At 43.2% G+C, this 18256-nt stretch overlaps 1 protein-coding gene across 1 annotated transcript in view; it reads right to left on the bottom strand.

Moving 5' to 3' along the window:
* Window positions 1-5019: 5019 nt before the first annotated feature.
* The window catches only part of RCL1 (RNA terminal phosphate cyclase like 1), a 32623-nt gene continuing 19386 nt past the window's right edge, over window positions 5020-18256 (bottom strand). The window contains exons 8-9 of the mRNA XM_027709553.1: window positions 12645-12748; window positions 5020-6506 (exon numbers count right to left, since the gene is read on the bottom strand). Coding sequence (XP_027565354.1) covers window positions 6356-6506; window positions 12645-12748 — 255 coding nt within the window. The 3' untranslated portion in view covers window positions 5020-6355. The remainder of the gene's footprint in view (window positions 6507-12644; window positions 12749-18256) is intronic.

Below are 18256 nucleotides of genomic sequence, written 5' to 3'. Positions count from 1 at the left end.
TGTAAAGAACATATTTTGGCCTTTGTTTTCTTGTGGTTATATCCTTGATTGATACCGGTTTAAACAAGGTTTTCTCTGTGGGTCTCCTTATTGCCCCCTACATACACAGTTATTTCTATACTCGGTAGTACACAGGGAATACAGCTCTGGGCACTCTTCTTGGTGTGTATATATAATCTTACTGTTCCAGGAAAGAGATTAGCACTCACACCTAACATCTATTGCTACAGGTTTACTACAAATCAACCTAATAGATCTGTCTTGTAACAATGTCACAACTCAATTTGTATCTTGCCCAAGTTCTATTTGGACATTGTGATGCTCTGACACAGTACATGGCTTACTTCCATTACTTATACAATGCTGTAACCCCAGAGTTCAGCCCACACACTCTCTTCCCTGCAGGACTTTCTGTCTTTACCTCTCCCACTGAAAACAGGTTATAGGTGTTTTTCAGAGCTTGTCGGTGTTGCTCCTAGACCGGGCACAAGAAAAGCTATATATATCCCGCCAAGAATGATCTTTTAAGGCATAGCTTACCAAGACCTAAGCAGTAACTGCAAAAGATGCTCCTTCCACACTTTTGTTTAGAGTTGCCCTGACACAGTTGTGTGAGATTTAGGAGCCAGACTAAATAGAAATGGACACGTATCAGACATATAAAACAACATCCTGGAAATGGCCACACAATATAAAAAAAAAAGAAAAAAAAGAGAAAAAACCTCATAGGCAAAATTATGCTTCCTGAAAACTAGTACTTCTTCTTTCTCTTTTCATCCTGTTACTGTCTCAAGAGTATGATTGAAAAGTGGGGAAGTGAATGTCGGAGCTTGCAAAAGCAGAATTGTGCCTCAGTGTCTTGAAACAAAATCCATTTGACTCATAATATCACCCATGGGGAAGGAGAAGAAGAGAGTGAGTATCTGTGCTCTGGCAGTAACATAAATGCCATTTTGAAAACATTACCCAAGACAGCCATATACTTACTGTTTTGGCCTATCTAACTTACCTACTGTGTGCTTCCCCAGAAAGTTATTGCACTGGCTTCTAGTCATATGCCTTTCGTAAAGTGCACTGGCTTGGACTGAAACAATTTTATTTTCAGCATAATCTCTTTTACTCCAGATCCTGTCCAGCAAGTTAACATGAATTTTGTGACATAACCACAGAAGATGCAGTCAAACTACCATCATAGCATCATAAAAGAAAGTTTAAAAACAATTATTACAAAAATGGAAGTGGCTGTAAGGTAAGGGCATATTTTACAACCACTTTTCATGTCACCACTGTGGGAGCCTTTCCTGTTAGGCAAATGTGGTGGGTTGACACTGTCTGGACGCCAGGTGCCCATCAGAGCCACTCTATCACTCCCCTCCACAACTGGACCAGGGAGGGAAAATATAATGAAAGGTTCATGAGTTAAGAACTGGGAAAGAGCACAAAACAGTTACCATCACAGGCAAAACAGGCTCGATTGTGGAAATTATTTGAATTTATTACCAATCAAACTCAGAGCAGGATAATGAGAAGTAAACCAAATCGTAAAATCACCTTCCCCCACCTCTCCCTTCTTCCTGGGCTCTATACCCCACCCCCCGCCCTCCATCATTGCAGGGAGACAGGGAATAGGGGTTATGGTCAATTCATCCCAGGTTGTTTCTGCTGCTGCTCAGGGAAACGATTCCTTCCCCTGCTCCAGTGAGGCCTGTCCCATGGGAGACAGTTCTCCACAAACTTCTCCAGCGAGAGTCCTTCCCATGGGCTGCAGTTCTTCATGAACTGCTCCAATGTGGGGCCCTTTCCACGGGGTACAGAACCTAAAGAACAGCCAGCTCCCACGTGGGTCCTTGACAGGGTCACAAGCCCTTTCAGGAGACCTGCTCTAACCTGGGCTCCTCTTTCCATTGATCTGCGAGTCCCTGCCAGAAGCCTGCTCCACACAAGCTTCTTATAGGCTCACAGCCTTTTTTCAGGCATCCATCTGCTCCAGGGTGGGTCTTCTCCATGGGCTGCAGGTAGATCTCTGCACTCCCACTAAACTCCGTGGGCTGCAGGAGGACAGCCTGCTTCACCATGGTCTTTACTGTGTCCAGTTCTGGGCTCCTCAGTGCAAGACAGACAAGGAGCTACTGGAGAGGGTCCAGCAGAGAGCCACAAAGATGATTAAGGGTCTGGAGCATCTCTTTCATGAGGAGAAACTGAGGGAGCTGGGCCTGTTTAGTCTAGAGAAGAGACGATTGAGAGGGGATCTCATTAATGCACAAAAATATCTCAAAGGCAGGTGCCAAGAGGATGTTGCCAGACTCTTTTCAGTGGTGTCCAGCGACAGGACAAGGAGCAATGGCCTTGAACTAAAACACAACATGTTTCACCTCAACACAAGGAAGAACTTTGCATTGAGGGTGGCAGAGCCCTGGAACTGGCTGCCCAGGAAAGTCATGGAGTGTCCCTCTCTGGAGACATTAAAAACCCACCTGGACATGTTCCCATGTCACATGCTCTAGGTGACCCTGCCTTGGAAGGTGGGTTGGACTGGATGATCTCCAGAGGTCCCTTCCAACCCTAAGGATTCTGGGATTCATCACGGGCTGCAGGGGAATCTCAGCTCCAGCGCCTGAAGCACCTCCTCCTCCTCCTTCTCCACTGACCTTGGTGTTTACATAGTTGTTCCTCTCACATATTCTCACTTTGCTCTTCTTTGAGTGCAATTACAACTGCACAAACTTTTTTTTCCTTCTTAAACATATTGTCCCAGAGATTCTACCAGTGTCACTGGTGGGTTCAGCCTTGGCCAGTGGTGGGTCTGCCCTGGAGCCAGCTGGCATTGGATCTGTCGGACATGGGGGAAGCTTCTGCCAGTTTCTCACAGAAGCCACCCCTGCTACCCTGCTTTTGGTAGCCTCCTGCTACCAAAACTTGGCCACTCAAAACCAATACAGCAAGTTTAAAGGAAGAGATTCTCAATTTAATGAGGTATTCTGCTTAATTCTCCCCCAAATCAATTTTCTGTGTTCTTCACACCCTCCTCATATGTTACAATTTTTGCAATTAAAATGCACATTACAAAACACTTATTTAATTAGTCCCTTCTCATACCTTGTCCTTCTTATGATTCAACCCTAAAGCTTCCTGTAAGTAGAAAGGTTTGCAATCGCAAATCAGGGGATATTATTAGGGTATTATTGATATGTCTCAGCAATGTGCGCTCACAGCTAACAAAGTCAACCATTATCCTGTGCATCATCACAAGAAATGTGACCAGCAGGTTGAGGGAGGTGATTCCACCTCTCTATTTCACTCTCCTGAGACCCCACCTGGAGTGCTGTATCCAGCTCTGGAGCCCCCACTGTAAGACTTGGACCTGTTGGAGCAAGTCCAGAGGAGGGCCACGGTGATGCTCAGAGGGCTGGAGCACCTCTCCTCCTGGCTGGCAAGGACAGGCTGAGAGAGTTAGGATTGTACACCCTAGAGAAGAGAAGGGAAGACCTTACAGCACCTTCTAGTACCTAACAGAGCCTACAGGAAAGCTGGTGAGGATCTTTTTACAAGGGCATGTAGTGACAGGACAAGGGGGCATGGCTTTAAGCTTGTGTATGTTTAGATTAGGTATTAGGAAGAAATTCTTTACTGTGAAGTTGGTGAGGTGCTCTAACAGGTTGCCTGGAGTAGTTGTGAATGCCCCATCCCTGGAAGTGTTCAAGTGGATGGGGCTTTGAGCAACCTAGTTGGAGAGGGTGGAACTAGATCATCTTTAAGGTCCCTTCCAACCCAAACCATTCTGTGATCAGAGCTGTTCACACAAAGGGTTTAAATCACTGATGGATAGCTCAAAGAGTACAGGATTATTAATGTACAGCTAATCACTTCAAATTCAAGTCATCTGAATATTACTCTGCTATGGATGGACTGAGATGAAAGATGTGTCTCCTAGTAACAATCATCCTTACCATCCTTACCAAGACTGTGAATTGTTTTCACCAAAAATTAATTTCTTCTGTCCACCTCTAAAACTGAACTATCTTGCTGCTTGTGTGCACCAAAACAGATGTTAATTGCTATTCTCCTGATAAACAAACAGCTTTTATCTGCAGGGTTTCCTCTCAATGCTTCTCCCAGATTATGGCGGCTAAACAATTTTAAGAAAGCTCTTACCTAAAACCTCCTCTGGAATTGTTCCTGTTTCTCCAGAGTGGCTGTTCTGGAAAAGTATATTAGTTTCACATACCTATCTTTTTCTCTGTAAACAACAAGCAAATTCTGGGTCACAGCAAGCATTGTGCTGTAGAGCTACGCAATTTGCAGCAGGGCAAAGGGTTGCAGTCCGACTTTAACAACGAGGTTAAGTACAGATAAATTTATGACGTAATTATTGCTGAAGAATCTGCTACCTGGGCAATACATTGCCTTTTCTATGTTTGGTGCAAGTGGAACATTTAGAAAAACTCTTGCAGCTTCAAAGTTAAGTTTAAAGATAATAAGGTTTTTGATTTTTGAAGTTTTTACTTAGGGCAATTTTGGAAATCTGAGCTGTGCCATAAACTTTTAGCTTTAATCAGTGTAAGCTTTATATTTTTATTCTAGTGGCTATTATTCTTAGCTTGTACATTTCATCTTTTGGATCAGTGGCTCCCTGTATTCAAGGTAATTTTAATTCTTAAAGTTTCTAGCTTTTTCACTGCACAGGTGACAGAAGGGAGCAAGGTAAATTCTTTCTTGCCCACATATTTTTTCTAATGTAACCTGAAATTTAAAAAATATAGTCAAGTTATTTTATTTCACATTCTACTGTTTTATTTAGGATTTCCTTAGCTGCAAATCAAATTTTGGATAACTCAATTATAAGAAAGGCTTCACCCTTTCCCTTCTTTCCACTCTGGCAACTCCCAAAGCTGCTTTCTTCATGTATCAGTTCAAAATAGCCATTTATCTTATGAAGTGCCATCTTACAGGGCTGGGGAAAAGCTTTCAGTCTTTGTTGTTGTTTGTTTTATTTTAGAGGGAAATAAAATCTTATTTAGGAAAAAAATACTTTATTTTTCCAAAACACGTTTGACAGATTGCAACAAGAACAAAGTACAGTACAAAAATTACTCCCACGGCCTGCAATAGTTAGCAAAACACTGACAAAAAGTTAGGCATTTGATTAAAATCCTTTTGGGTCCAATATACATTTTTCATATTACAGAGGTAATGCCCACTTTACAATGGCATCAAAGTTTGTAAGACCATTATAACACAGTCACTAGTATTTACTCTCTCTCTATACCAGCTTTTGACACAGTATTATTTTACTCCAGACACACTAAGTGTAGTCTGCAGTCAAATACAAATTTCTCTCCCTGTGTCCATTCAGAATTAACTTCAGCATGTTTGCCTGGAATCTACTAAAAGCCTTTCTTGGGTAAATATTTATATGCCAGTGAAAACTTTTTTGCATCTGTCAATCCAAGCAATGCCCATACACAATTATCCCCACTTTCAAAAGGGAGCAGATGCACAAAACATGATGGTGTAACTGAATGTATTTTTGTCCCTCAAAACCTACAGCTATTTTTACTACCTCTCACAGCTAACTGTGAGCTGTGGTGTATGGCATGCCAAACAAACCTAAAAAGAATATATGTGATAAGCCTAAATCTGTCATGGTGGTTTGTCCTCCCATGCCCATCTTTGCAAAGGAGGCTAAAACAAGTCAGTATAGGCTGTGATCTCTTCTGCAGTATTCTAACATTAAGGAAAAATAAAAGACAGATATTTTATTCTTCCTGTGAAACTGCAACTTAGTCAATGTAAGCAGGAGTGAAGCATCTGACAAATTCTATGCATGTGCAATGTATGAACAAATAATTATTGTCACATGTTTACTTTTATTTCCATGCCAATATTATATCTGCAATTACCTCAAGAATTTAATATTTCTGTTGTGATCATTTGTTTTGCACCACAAAGCCTGTTTTGGTTAATTTTGTTTTCCCTTTCTACCTAAAGCTTTCAGAAAAAGCTAAGAGTGAAATCAGTAGGTTCACAAAACCAGAGCACCCACCTCATTATGGTTTGAGGGCACAGTGACATGAGGCACTTGTGTCCCATTCAGTGGATTACAGTGCAAAGAGTCCCAAGCCAGCTGACACTCCAGACAGCCACTCCATGCAGAACAGAATCCTGGCATTGCATTTATAAATAGCACAGGTCTAAATAGCCTAAAGTCAGCTTTATTGTTTACATGCAGCAAGCTTGGGTACCTCTGCACTGGAATCATCACAGGTTTTCCTATGCCAGAATAAGTACAGAGACAGATAGTTTTTTTTAGATCTTTGCACCATTTTCCGTCTTTTATGAAGTCTGCAGATATTTTTTATCTTATAGTTTTACTAAGGTTGGAAAATCCAATGCCGACGCAGGTCATTAAGACTTTCTCGCCGCCCACGTGCTCTTCCTCAGGGGTCTTTATTTCAATTTTAAACATGATCTGGAAGAAGCTTCTCAGGTGTCGCAGAAACTCAATTCTGAGAGAGAGAAAGCAACACAGTTTAAGAAATTAAACAGAAAGCCCATTAGCAGTATGTACTGATCCCAGCAATGAACACAGTGAATGAAACACAAAAGCTTTGCTTAGTAAAGAGAAAGAAACCTACAGGCTCTAGACACTGTTCTCACTTATGCTGTAAAAGTGGCTAGTGATCCCTACTGAAACCACTGCACTCTTTGTTATAAGCAGAGAGAGGAATGCCTGGTAACATAGCAAGACAAAACAGTGAGGGAAGAAAAAAGAGAGAAATGTAGCCAGGCAAGGTCATTTACTCATGATGCTGATTCTCCATCAGGGCTATATGAATCCCATACCAACCAGTGGTACTCCATTCCCCCTCCCAATGTTTAAAGCAGAAATAAAAGCAAAACAGGGACAGCCAGAAGGTTGGGTGCATACTTTAAGAAGAGAGATCCTAAAGCATGAGTTTGATTTGTACTACTAACTTGCCCACTTATTCTTAGTTAAATGTTCCATTAAAATCACATTTAGAGTCAGACTTCTGCCTGTTTTCTCATTTAAAAAAAAAAAACCACAACAAAAACCCAACAAAAAACCAGAACTAATTTTCCTTTCATCATTTTAGAAAGAACGGCATGAAGAAATTAAACAGACACAGTGCTCCTAAACACCACTGACTGGAGAACAAGTGACAGGAAAAACTATTAGAAAAAAGAACAAAAATGGCAAGAAAACATTTCTACTGGCTTCTCCAAAACAGGGAATAAACAATTACACCGAAAGACTACAAATACAAAATTTGTAATTGTTCCTAACAAAGGTTTGGTCTTTTTCAGTCATGGCCACAAGTAGGTCTGCAGTCTTGAACTATGGTTTAATCTCCTCCAGCAATCGGTATGTGCTTTTCTTAGTTTAAGTTTAACCTTTAAAGAAATAGGATCCAGTTCACACATCTGCTTGTCTGGCAGTCTGAAAAAAGCCTCTGCTCTGCATGCTGAAAGCATAATTGCAAGCTAATCACACATCCATCATTACAACAAATCAAGAGAAAGTACCCACAAAAGGAGACCAAGAGGATAGGACGGTCCCCACAGTGACATCATGAGGCCTCTGAAAGCCTCCTGGCAGCTCCTGTTCAGAGAAATTGTGAATAAGCACAATGAAAGTCACAGGAGCAGAAATTGCCTTATCCACTTCAGCTAGGCATGCTGATGTTCCTGTGCTCAGACGCATGGGAAGAGGAGGGAAATGGCAGGAGCCAGACAATAAAAGGCTGCTTTACCTATACTGGTCTGTGCTTGGGATGATCTGACTTAAGAGTTATCTCTGGGGCAGTCTGCTGAATGCCTCTGCAGGGCGAATGTGGGCACATGGCTCCCAAAGCTATGTACACATTTCTACTGCACCTTCCCAGGCTAGTAACTTGCCTCAGCACAGACACCAGCTCTCTCATCTCTCAAATGGATTTAACAGTTGAAAGAAAGAAACAAGAAACACCTTTTCTTCCATGCCTCCCCAACCGCTAGGTTTCTGGTTGCAGCTATAATAAGCAAATGGGCATATGCTGGCACAAATGCTTCAGTAAAGCTGACAGGCAACAGGCTCTGTACCAGCGTTCTCCTTAGCTGGGCCCTCTGGTAGCATGACATGAAAGCAGCCAAGTGTAAAACAGCAGGAGTGACATGCTGAACTGCAAGGAGGGCACAGAATAAACTGTACAAATGAAATGCAGTGTGGAGCCAGAGGCTCAGAGAAAAACCCTAAAAGCTGATGAACAAACTTTGCAACATGTTAGTGGGATCAGCTGAGTCCATACTTCTCTTTGCACATAGGTGGGTTATCATGTATCTCTGCTTCTTCTCCCTTTTCAATGAAGGCAGAGTGAAAAACACATATCAGCGCCCATGTATGTGGGAAAGGCTCAATGGAGTGGAATCAAAAGGGAGGCTACCTGGGGACACCAGAGGAGAATTTGGAAGCAGCAAAAAGCCAGCTTTGTCTTGTAGCAGTAGAAGCACAAGTGGTAAGAGCCCTAGAAATAGGAGAGAAAGAGGGGGGAAGGTAGAGGTACATGACAGAAGCGCAGCAGAAAGCAGGTTTGTAAAAGCTTTGTTGTTGATCTGGATCACGTGTGGGCACCTCAAATAATAGTGCAGGCTGCACCAAACACACAGGCACAGACTAGAAGACTGAGAGAGGGGGTGGAAGATACACAGAAGGTTTATTTTGCTGAAAATTTACACTGTGTGTTCAGGCAAGAGCAAGGCAGAGCTGAACACTGCACCTTAGGCCCAGGGACAGCTACATGAGCCACACTAGAGGTTTTCCTTATGGCCAATAACAACAACCAAACCAAACCAAACCAAAATAAAGTAAGAAAAAAAGAGTAAAAAGTCTGCTAAGGAACACCAAAAGATACACAACCACTTCATGTGTCAGGGCAAAGCAACCAACTCACAGACCAGTGTGAGAGAAGACCTGTGCACCAGCAATGCCTCCCTGGTTCAACTGCCCCAGGACTTGCACAGTGCTCTGCCTGGCAGCACCGGCAGCCCCAGCACTGCTCCCCAGAGTACTGACAGAGATCTTCCTGGGAGAAGACAGCCCAAGGAGCTGGAGGAGGGCATTGCCAGGCAGGGGGACAACTGAAAGTGTCAGCCTGGCTGGACAGAGGCACCCTGGCCCCTCCCCTTGTAGCCCCTAAGCCCTTGCAAAGCCAAGGGTTGGGGCACTCCTCAGGCTTTCCTGTTGCTGTCCTTCACAAATGCCTACCTCAAGCCAATCCACCTGCATGCAGACAGGTCTGTCCTGCCAGACTGACCTCTGAGTCAGTGGCAGAGCCAGCACACTGCATTTGATTTTAAGCTCAGCTTGACAGAGGCACTTACTTCTGTGATATCTGAATGATAAGAAAAGGATAATGCAGATGGCCATTGGCCAAGTGGTCTTTCTGGGACAGGTATCCTCAGTGCCACTCAGGACAGCCTATTCAAGGTGTTGCCTGCCCTTCTGCTACCCACCATTAGCTGGGGCAAAGGATGCTTCTATGAAAACACACAAATCTGGGAGAAATTTCCTCATTCTGATGCCATATTCCGAAGCACCATGTACCCATGGGGTGCTCCCAACTGTAGCTGAGAGCTACATGCTACAGTATGGTAGATAGGGAAGCCAATCTAGCATAACATGGCTTTTAAATAGCTTCAGATTCTGCACTGTGGGAGTGTTAAATGCAGAGATGTCATAGCACCAAGAGAGGAAAGAAGGGACAACATTAGGGAACGTGACAGTACTACAATGTACTTCATAAGCTTGTGCATCTGATGAGTTGCTCGGGAGCCAAATTTACCAGCCCTTTATAAGCAGCCTTACAAATGGCATGGGGCTGCTGCATAGAAAGCTGTGTTCTCTCTGCGTAAATCCTCAAAGGACTGATGAGTCACATTCTCACAGAATCACAGACTTTATGGTCTGCTGCTCCAGCGTGAGTGTTCCTGACATTTATCCCTGCCGCACATACCTAGCTTGGAAGAAGTGACGACCCACCAATTTGAAATCAGCCCACTTACAAAATAAACTACTGGGTTTGCTTGATTTTCATAGCACAACAAAAAAAAAGTTTTAAAAAATAAAAAAGACTGGACAATGACAAGTGATGGAATTGTTTCACATGCCTAACTGTGCACTTAAAACACTAATACCTACTCTTTGTAAGCCTTTCACATGAATACTTACTTTACAGGGGATTACTTCACCTCTGTGCAATGGGACACTTCCCTGTCTTCCCCTCAAAATCTGATGAATGTTGCTTCCAAGGTATCAGAGGTTGAGAAGAGCAGTTAGGCAATTTCTAGCTCTCATGTGATGGCACCACCATTCTTCAGTTATCACAGTACTGTACCTTTCACGTATACAGCACCGGTACCATGATAACCGAAAAAGGACAGTTCATAGTCTTATTATTTGATGCCATTGTCAGATAAACAAACCAGCCTTCATTTGACTAAGAAAAACTGCTCAGTCTCTAGGAATAATTGTGATCTAATCAATCACTTGCAAGCCTGATAAAGCAAATTAAATTTTTGATACTGGATGCTCTTTCCCTAAACAGCTTCTGCTAGAACTCAATCTGGCCACTTCTGTGAAAGACAATAAAATGTGTTTTTATAAATACATTAATGAGAAAAGGAGGGCCAAAGAAATTCTCCATCCTTTATCGGATGTGATCTCTAATGAGGAAAATGCTGAAGTACTTAATGCCTTCTTTGCCTCAGCCTTTAATGGGAAGATCAGTTACCCTCAGAGCAACCAGAGGAGAGCAGACTAGGAGCAGAATAGCCTCCCTGCAATACAGGACGAAGCCTTTAGTGACCTACTGTTCCACTTGGACACTCATATGTCTATGGAGTCAAATGGGATGAGTCTCTCTATCATTTATCATCAGTCCGGGCTAACCGGGTAGGTCCCGGAGGACTGGAGGTCGGCCAGTGTGATGCCCATCTATGAGAAGAGTCAGAAGGAGGATTAAGGGAACTACAGTAACAGCCCATGGCCTGGACAGGTGCACTCTTCGCTGGGTAAAAAACTGTTTGGATGTCCAGGCCGGGAGAGTAGTGGTGAATGGTGCCACATCCAGCTGGTGGGTGGTCACCAGTGGTGTTCCCCATGGCTCAGTACTGGGGGCACTTCTATTTAACATCTTCATCAACGACCTGGATGAGGGGATTGAGTGCACCCTCGGTCAGTGTGCAGACAACACCGAGCTGAGTGGGAGCACTGGAAAGCTCTGCAGAGGGTTCTGGATGGGCTGGATCAATGGGCCAAGGCCAGTGGTATGAGGTTCAACAAGGCCAAGTGCTGGGTCCTGCACCTGGGTCACAACAACCCCAGGCAGTGCTACAGGCTGGGGACACAGTGGCAGGAAAGCTGACCGGTGGAAAAGGACCTGGAGGTGCTGGTTGACAGCAGCTGTACACGATCTAGCAGGTGGCCAGGTGGCCAGGTGGCCAAGGAGGCCAATGTCATCCTGGCCTGTGTCAGCAATAGTGTGGCCAGCAGGACCAGGGCAGTGATCATCCCCCTGTCCTCAGCACTGGTGAGGCTGCACCTCAAATCCTGTGTTCAGTTCTGGGCCTCTCACTACAAGAAAGACATGGAGGTGCTGGAGCGTTTCCAGAGAAGGGCAACAAAGCTGGTGAAGCATTTAGAGAGTAAATTATATGAAGAATGGCTGAAGGAGCTGATGTTGTTTAGCCTGGAGAAAAGGAGGCTCAGGTGAGACCTTATTGCTCTTTACAACTACCTGAAAGGAGGTTATAGTCAAGTGGGGCCCAGTCTCTTCTCCCAAGTAACTAGTGACAGGATGAGAGGAAATGGCCTCAGGTTGGATATCTGAAAGAATTTCTTCACTGAAAGGGTTGTTAAGCACTGGAACAGACTGCCCAGGGAGGTGGTGGAGTCACCATCCCTGGAAATGTTCAAGAAAGACTGGATGTGGCACTATGGTCTAATTGGTAAGGTGCTGTTCACTCAAAGGTTGGACTTCATCTTGGAGGTCTTTTCCAACCTTGATGATTCTGTGATTCTGTAACCTGTGTTTACAACTAGCTGTGTAAGAAATTTAGTCTTTTTCTCTCCTCTGAACAACTACCAGCAGCAGACAAAGCTTTAATAAAAACTGAGACTGAATGACTAGATAGAAGTCTGCTGCCCAAGAGGAGTAAAACTTTGAAGTAGCACATAGCTCCATGCATTAAAGTCTTCAGCTGTTTCTTACGGACAATCACAGCTTTAGAATTTGGTTAGCCATTTGAAATACGACATTTAATGACACAGCTACAGAGAGATCACTAGGAAAACACATTAGTGTACACTAGGCAACAAAAGCAAACTGATGTAAACATATAATCCAGGTCAAGAACCATCAATAAACTCCGTCTCTGCAATTCTCAGAAACAGAGAATTATAGAACAGTAAGGGAATAATCATCTAACATGCAGAAATAAACTCTAGGTAACTTACGCCACTTGTCTCATTTGAAGTCAGGTACAAGTTGTTCTATTCATAACCACAGGCAAAGTCTTTTATATATAAAAATAGCTGTGCTAATGAATTAAAACAAGACTGCTTAATTAAACTGAACAAAACAACTTACGTGTATGGAGAGAGAGGTCCTAACAGGACTTTGGAAACATCCCGTTGTCCAAGGGTCATAAGAAGCAGAGCAAGGCTCTGATTTGTTGAATCTACACAGCCTCCCTGCAAACCAAAATGTTTTAATAATTAATTTCTGTACAAACCAGAAATTGGGATGGGAGGAGAGTAATAAAGGAAAAAGATACACTTAAAAGGCTGAAATATCAGTCCCAATTTTCAAGGGCCAAGAAGATAGAAATCTAGATTTTGTAACAATGACAAACTAATTTAACATGGCAGGCTGGGAAAGGAACAGAATTAAAACAAACCCAGAACAAGGTCACATTAAACATTCCTCCCATCCCTCCTAATATCTTTTAACATCACAGAAGGTAAACACTGAAGAATTTCCTTGCAGTAAATTTAAAGGAGGTATTAATTATAGTTCATATGCCTCTGAAGATACCATGAATTGCAGCACTTTATGTATTTGCCAATCTGAAACAAGAAGCAGATGAGAGTTTCATAGGGAGTATTCCTGACACTGGACTTTCTGTATTTGTAGCTCAGTTAATAATTCAAAATGCTCCTTATCACTTGGATGAAAACTAAATTTTCTGAGCTTGATTTTTGTTTTTCTAAATCTGTAAACATTATAAAACATCTACTTTTATGACCAAATTTATACAAAAGCTTCCATCAGCATGGAGACAATCATGTCCTAAACAATATATCAAAACACAATGCATCCATCACATCCTAGCTGCTTACATAAGCTCTCTTGCTGCAATGAGTCAGTCATCACCAGTTTTTTTGTGCAAAAGGAATGTGCTGTTATGCCCATTCGTGGTGGTACATCCCCCTTGCACAAAAGCTGCTGACGAGACCTGGGCTGAAACTCTTACTTCTCAAGACTGACCCTTCACTCATTGAGAGGTGCGAAGGCACCTGATGTATTTCACTGAACTTGAGAGGAATTTTTAGCAGGTACCTTTGTATATACTTCTTTGTGTCTATGTGTGTGCATGTGTGAATTGATTTGAATATGCTATAGCAAGTGTAGTATGAATGTTGCCATCTTGGATTTACAGTTAAGTTACTACTGTGCTTATAGTAAATCCTACTGAATCATTTTGTAAATGTTAGTTACAGAATCACAGAATGGGTCGGGTTGGAAAGGACCGCAGTGCGGTCACCTGGTGCAACCCTCCCTGCTCAAGTAGGGTCATCCTAGAGCACGTGGTACAGGCTTGTGTCCACACATTTCTTAAATATCTCCAGTGAGGGAGACTCCACCTCTCTGGGCAATCTGTTCCAGTGCAAGGTCATCCACACAGTAAAGTTCATCCTCATGTTTAGGTGGAACTTCCTGTGCATCAGTTTCTACCCACTGGCTCTTGTCCTATTGCTTGGCATCACTGAGAAGAGCCTGACTCCATCCTCTTGACACCCTCCCTTCATATACTTAGAGACTTTGATGATGTCACCTCTCAGCCATCTCCTCTCAAGGCTGAACAGACTCAACTCCCTGAGCCTTTCCCTGTAAGAGAAATGCTCCAGTTCCTTAATTATCTTAGTAGTCCTCAACTGGACCTGCTCTAGGACCTCCATGTCTCTTTTGTCTTGAGGAACCCAGAACTGGACACAGCACTCCAGATGTGGCCTCCCTAGGGCTGAGCAGAAGGGTAGAATCACCTCCCTTGACCTCATGGCAATGCTCTTCCTAATGCACTCCAGGACACCATTGGCCCTCCTGGCTGCAGGAGCACACTGCTGGCTCATGGACAGCTTGTCCACCAGGACCCCCAGGTCCTTCTCTGCAGAACTGCTTTCCAGCAGGTCAGCCCCCAGCCTGTACTGGTGCATGGGGTTATATCTCCCCAGGTGCAGGACCTCAAATTTGCCATTGTTGAATTTCAGACAGTTCTGCTCTGCCCATCTTTCCAACCTGTCAACGTCCCTCTAAAGGGCTGCACAGCCCCCTGGGGTATTGGTCACTTCTCCAGCTTTGTGTTATCACTGAAGAGGTCTCTGCCCCTTCATCCAAGTCACTTATGAATAAGTTAAACAATACTGGACTGGTATTGTACCCTGGGGGACACCACTAGTGACAGGTCTCCACTAGACCCTGTACCACAGATTATGACCCTCTGGGATCTGCCATTCAGCCAGTTCTCAATACACCTCAATGTCCACTTATCCAGACCACATTTCCTGAGTTTACCTGTGAAAATGTTATGAAAGACAACTGTCAAAAGCCTGTCATTGGTGAAATTGAGGCAGACAATATCTATTACTCTCTCCTCATCCATCCAGGTAGTTGTCTCATCATAGAGGGCAATCAGATTGGTCAAGCATGTTTCCCCTTCCATGCTGACTACTCCTCATCACCTTCTCATCCTCTGTGTGGATAGAGACAGCCTCCAGAACAAGGATTCACCACCTTTCCAGGGACTGAGGTGAGGCTGACTAGTCAGTGGTTCCCTGGGTCCACCTTCTTGCCCTTTTTGAAGACCAGAGTGATATTTGTTTTCTTCCAGTCCTCAGGCACCTCTCCTGACTGCCATCACCTCTCAAAGATGATCATGAGTAGCCTGCTGTGGTGTCCAACAGCTCTCTCACACTCATGGATGTATCCCATCAGGGCTCATGGACTTGCGAATGTCAAGTTTGCCTAGGTGTTCTCTAACCTAATTCTCCTTGACCAAGGGTAAGTCTTCCTTCCACCCTTCATTTTCCCTTGTCTCCTGGGTCAGAGACTTCTAAGGGCTGATCTTGTCAGGGAAGATCAATGCAAAGAAGGCATTCAGTAACTGCCTTCTCCGTGTCCTCTCTTACCAGGATCTTCTCTCCATTTAGTACTGGGCCCACATTATCCTTTATTTTCCTTTTGTTATTGATGTTATTTGTTATTGATGTTATTTTTATTTGAAAAAGCCCTTCTTGTTGTCTTTTACATCCTTGGCCATATTTAATTCCATGTGGGCCCTGGCTTTCCTTGTCTCATTTCTACTTACTCTGACAATGTCTCTATATTCATTTCAAGTGGCCTGACCCTACTTCCATCTCCTGTGTGTTTCCTTCCTTGAGTAATGATAGGAGTTGTTTATTCATCCACGCAGATCTCTCTCCCCCTTTGCCCAATTTCTTGCTTATTGAGACGCCCCATTCTTGAGCATGGAGGAAATGACCCTTGAATATCAGCCTACTTTCTTGGACGCCTCTTCTCTGCAGGGCCTCTTCCCATGGAATTCTTCCAAAAAGATTCCTGAAGAGTCTAAAGTCTCTGGTCTGATGTTCATGGTTGTAATCTTAATGGCTGCCCTGCTTTCTACTTATCCAACACTGAACTCCACAATCTCATGGTCACTACTGCCAAAGCTGCCCCAGCCTTCTCATCTCCAACAGGGCCTTCCCTGTTTTCTAGTATGAAGTCAAGCAGCACACCATTCTCTGTGACACGAAGTTGTCACCAATGCTTTCCAGGAAGCTCCTGGACTGTTTGTGCTTTGCTGTGTTGCTTCTCCAGCCGATGTCAGGGTAGTTAAAGTCCCCCATAAGAACAAGGGGGTAAGTCCCCCATAAGTGCCTGTGACTTGAGACTGCTTCAAGCTGCCTGTAGAAGGCCTCATCCGCTTTCTCCCTCTGATCAGGGAGCCTGTAGCAAACACTCACAAAAATGTCAACTTTTATCCTAACTCATAAGCTCATTACTTGCTCATCATCCACCCCAAGACAGAGCTTACATAGAGGGCCTTCCTGGTCTGTCTCTCCTAAGCAGTGTATAGCCCTTCATGACAACATTCCATGGTGGAAGCTATCCCACCATGTCTCTGGAACTGCAATGAGATCCAAGCCCTGTGAGGGCATGCAGATCTCTAGTTCCTCCTGTTTGTTCCCCGTATTGCGTGCACTGCTGTACAGGCACTTTATAGAGGCATTTGATTCTGTCAACATCCTGGTAGTCAATGAATAAATGCTGCTATATCCTTTAGACATAAACCATTGATCAAATCTGAGGCTAGTTTGGGAAGGGGTCTACTATCATGACCCAAAGGAGGATCTCTCTTACCCTTTTCCATCCTTACCTTTTGCATCCCTGCTCTCCACGTAAATCATTGTGCACTTCATCTGTGTAGTGCGCAACAGAGTGAACCTTGCCATCAAACTTTGTTGCACTTCAACAAATTGATATAAAGCCTTCTTTATAAATCACCTTTCCTGGTGATTTAAGTGACCTAAACCACTCATTTGCAATACCATTCCTGCATAATCAGTTGTCAGACACTGAAATTAAGCAACTGCTTGTAATCTAATGACAGAACAGTAACTTCTGCCAAATGAAGGACTACACACTCCCAAGGAGGCCAAGCTTTTTTTTCTCAGTCCAGCTGCCACTTACTCAAGCGTCCAAAATCAAAAACAACCCTCCCAAGAGAAATGGGATAGGCAAAGTCGGAGCCAAAGTACACTTGTTCCAAAACACCTGGCACTCATTACCAACCTAGGATGCAGCTTCTAGGCTCTATTAATTCAGCCTATAGCAGTTTCTCCATTATTGTTTCTACTGACAACAGAGCCAAATCTGGCAAGATGTGACAATTAGACACAAATCATTAAAATCCCATCCATATTGAAATGTTGCTATATAAATACCACAACTGATATGTACATATATATATATCACAACTCTGGTTATTGGACAACAGTGTTTCAAAAAGGATTATTCTTCTGACCTTTGATTTAGTATCAGTTATATTTTGGCATACACACAATTTCCTCCGTTACCCGTGCGGTACATATTTGCACGTCTCAAGAATTTCTTACATAAAGGGTAAAAATTATTGCAGAGGGTTTGTGTCTTGGTTTTTGTTTTTTTCTCTCTCGGGAAAAATGGAGTAGACTCTTGCCAAACTGAAGTAAGGCCATCTGGAAAATTAAGTGAAATCCTTCACTCATTTTAGCTCTAGTTCAATAAAACCAACATCCTTAGCCCTCCTGCCTCTCCAAGGTCCCCTAACAACTCGGCCTTTCTTCATTAAAGAGTTCAGCCTGAAACAAGTATTGCAGTCTCTCCTATTTTTCATGATTGCAAGGAATATAAAAATTAAATCCTTCTCTAATTCTTCCAGGTCTTTCCATTTGCAATTTCCAATTGCTTGCTATATAAAGCTCCCATAAACAATTCCTTTCAAAGACAAGAGTTAAAATCCTCATTGGCCTTCTACAATTAAGCTTCAGAGAGAATTGCATATGGATTTGTAATGACAAGACTAGTCAGTCACTCCATGCCCTCTCTCACAAGAGTCACTGCAATTAGCGCTGTTCTGTTTATTAACAGTCAATTAGCTCTGACATCTTTCATGAACAAATGTGCATAAAAAAAGCTCCACAATTCCAAGAATCATACAAACTCTTTCATTTCTTTTTTAAGGCTTAGTAAAAGGACCATTTAGCACTTAACGTTTCAAGGCTCAAATCCTTAGATTTCCTAGGTAAAGCAAGCACTTTATGAAATGTCCCCGAGCTCCTTTAAACAGTAATGAACTCCAACGGATTTGTGGGTGACCTGAACAGCTAAAGCCCTTTTACAGAGAAGTCAAAGCCCTTTTACAGTGCTCTCAGGATGCC

This window comes from Neopelma chrysocephalum, unplaced genomic scaffold (assembly GCF_003984885.1).
Source record: "Neopelma chrysocephalum unplaced genomic scaffold, ASM398488v2 Primary Assembly neopelma1_96814, whole genome shotgun sequence".
Taxonomy (NCBI): Eukaryota; Metazoa; Chordata; class Aves; order Passeriformes; family Pipridae; genus Neopelma; species Neopelma chrysocephalum.
This window is presented reverse-complemented; position numbering and strand designations above follow the sequence as displayed.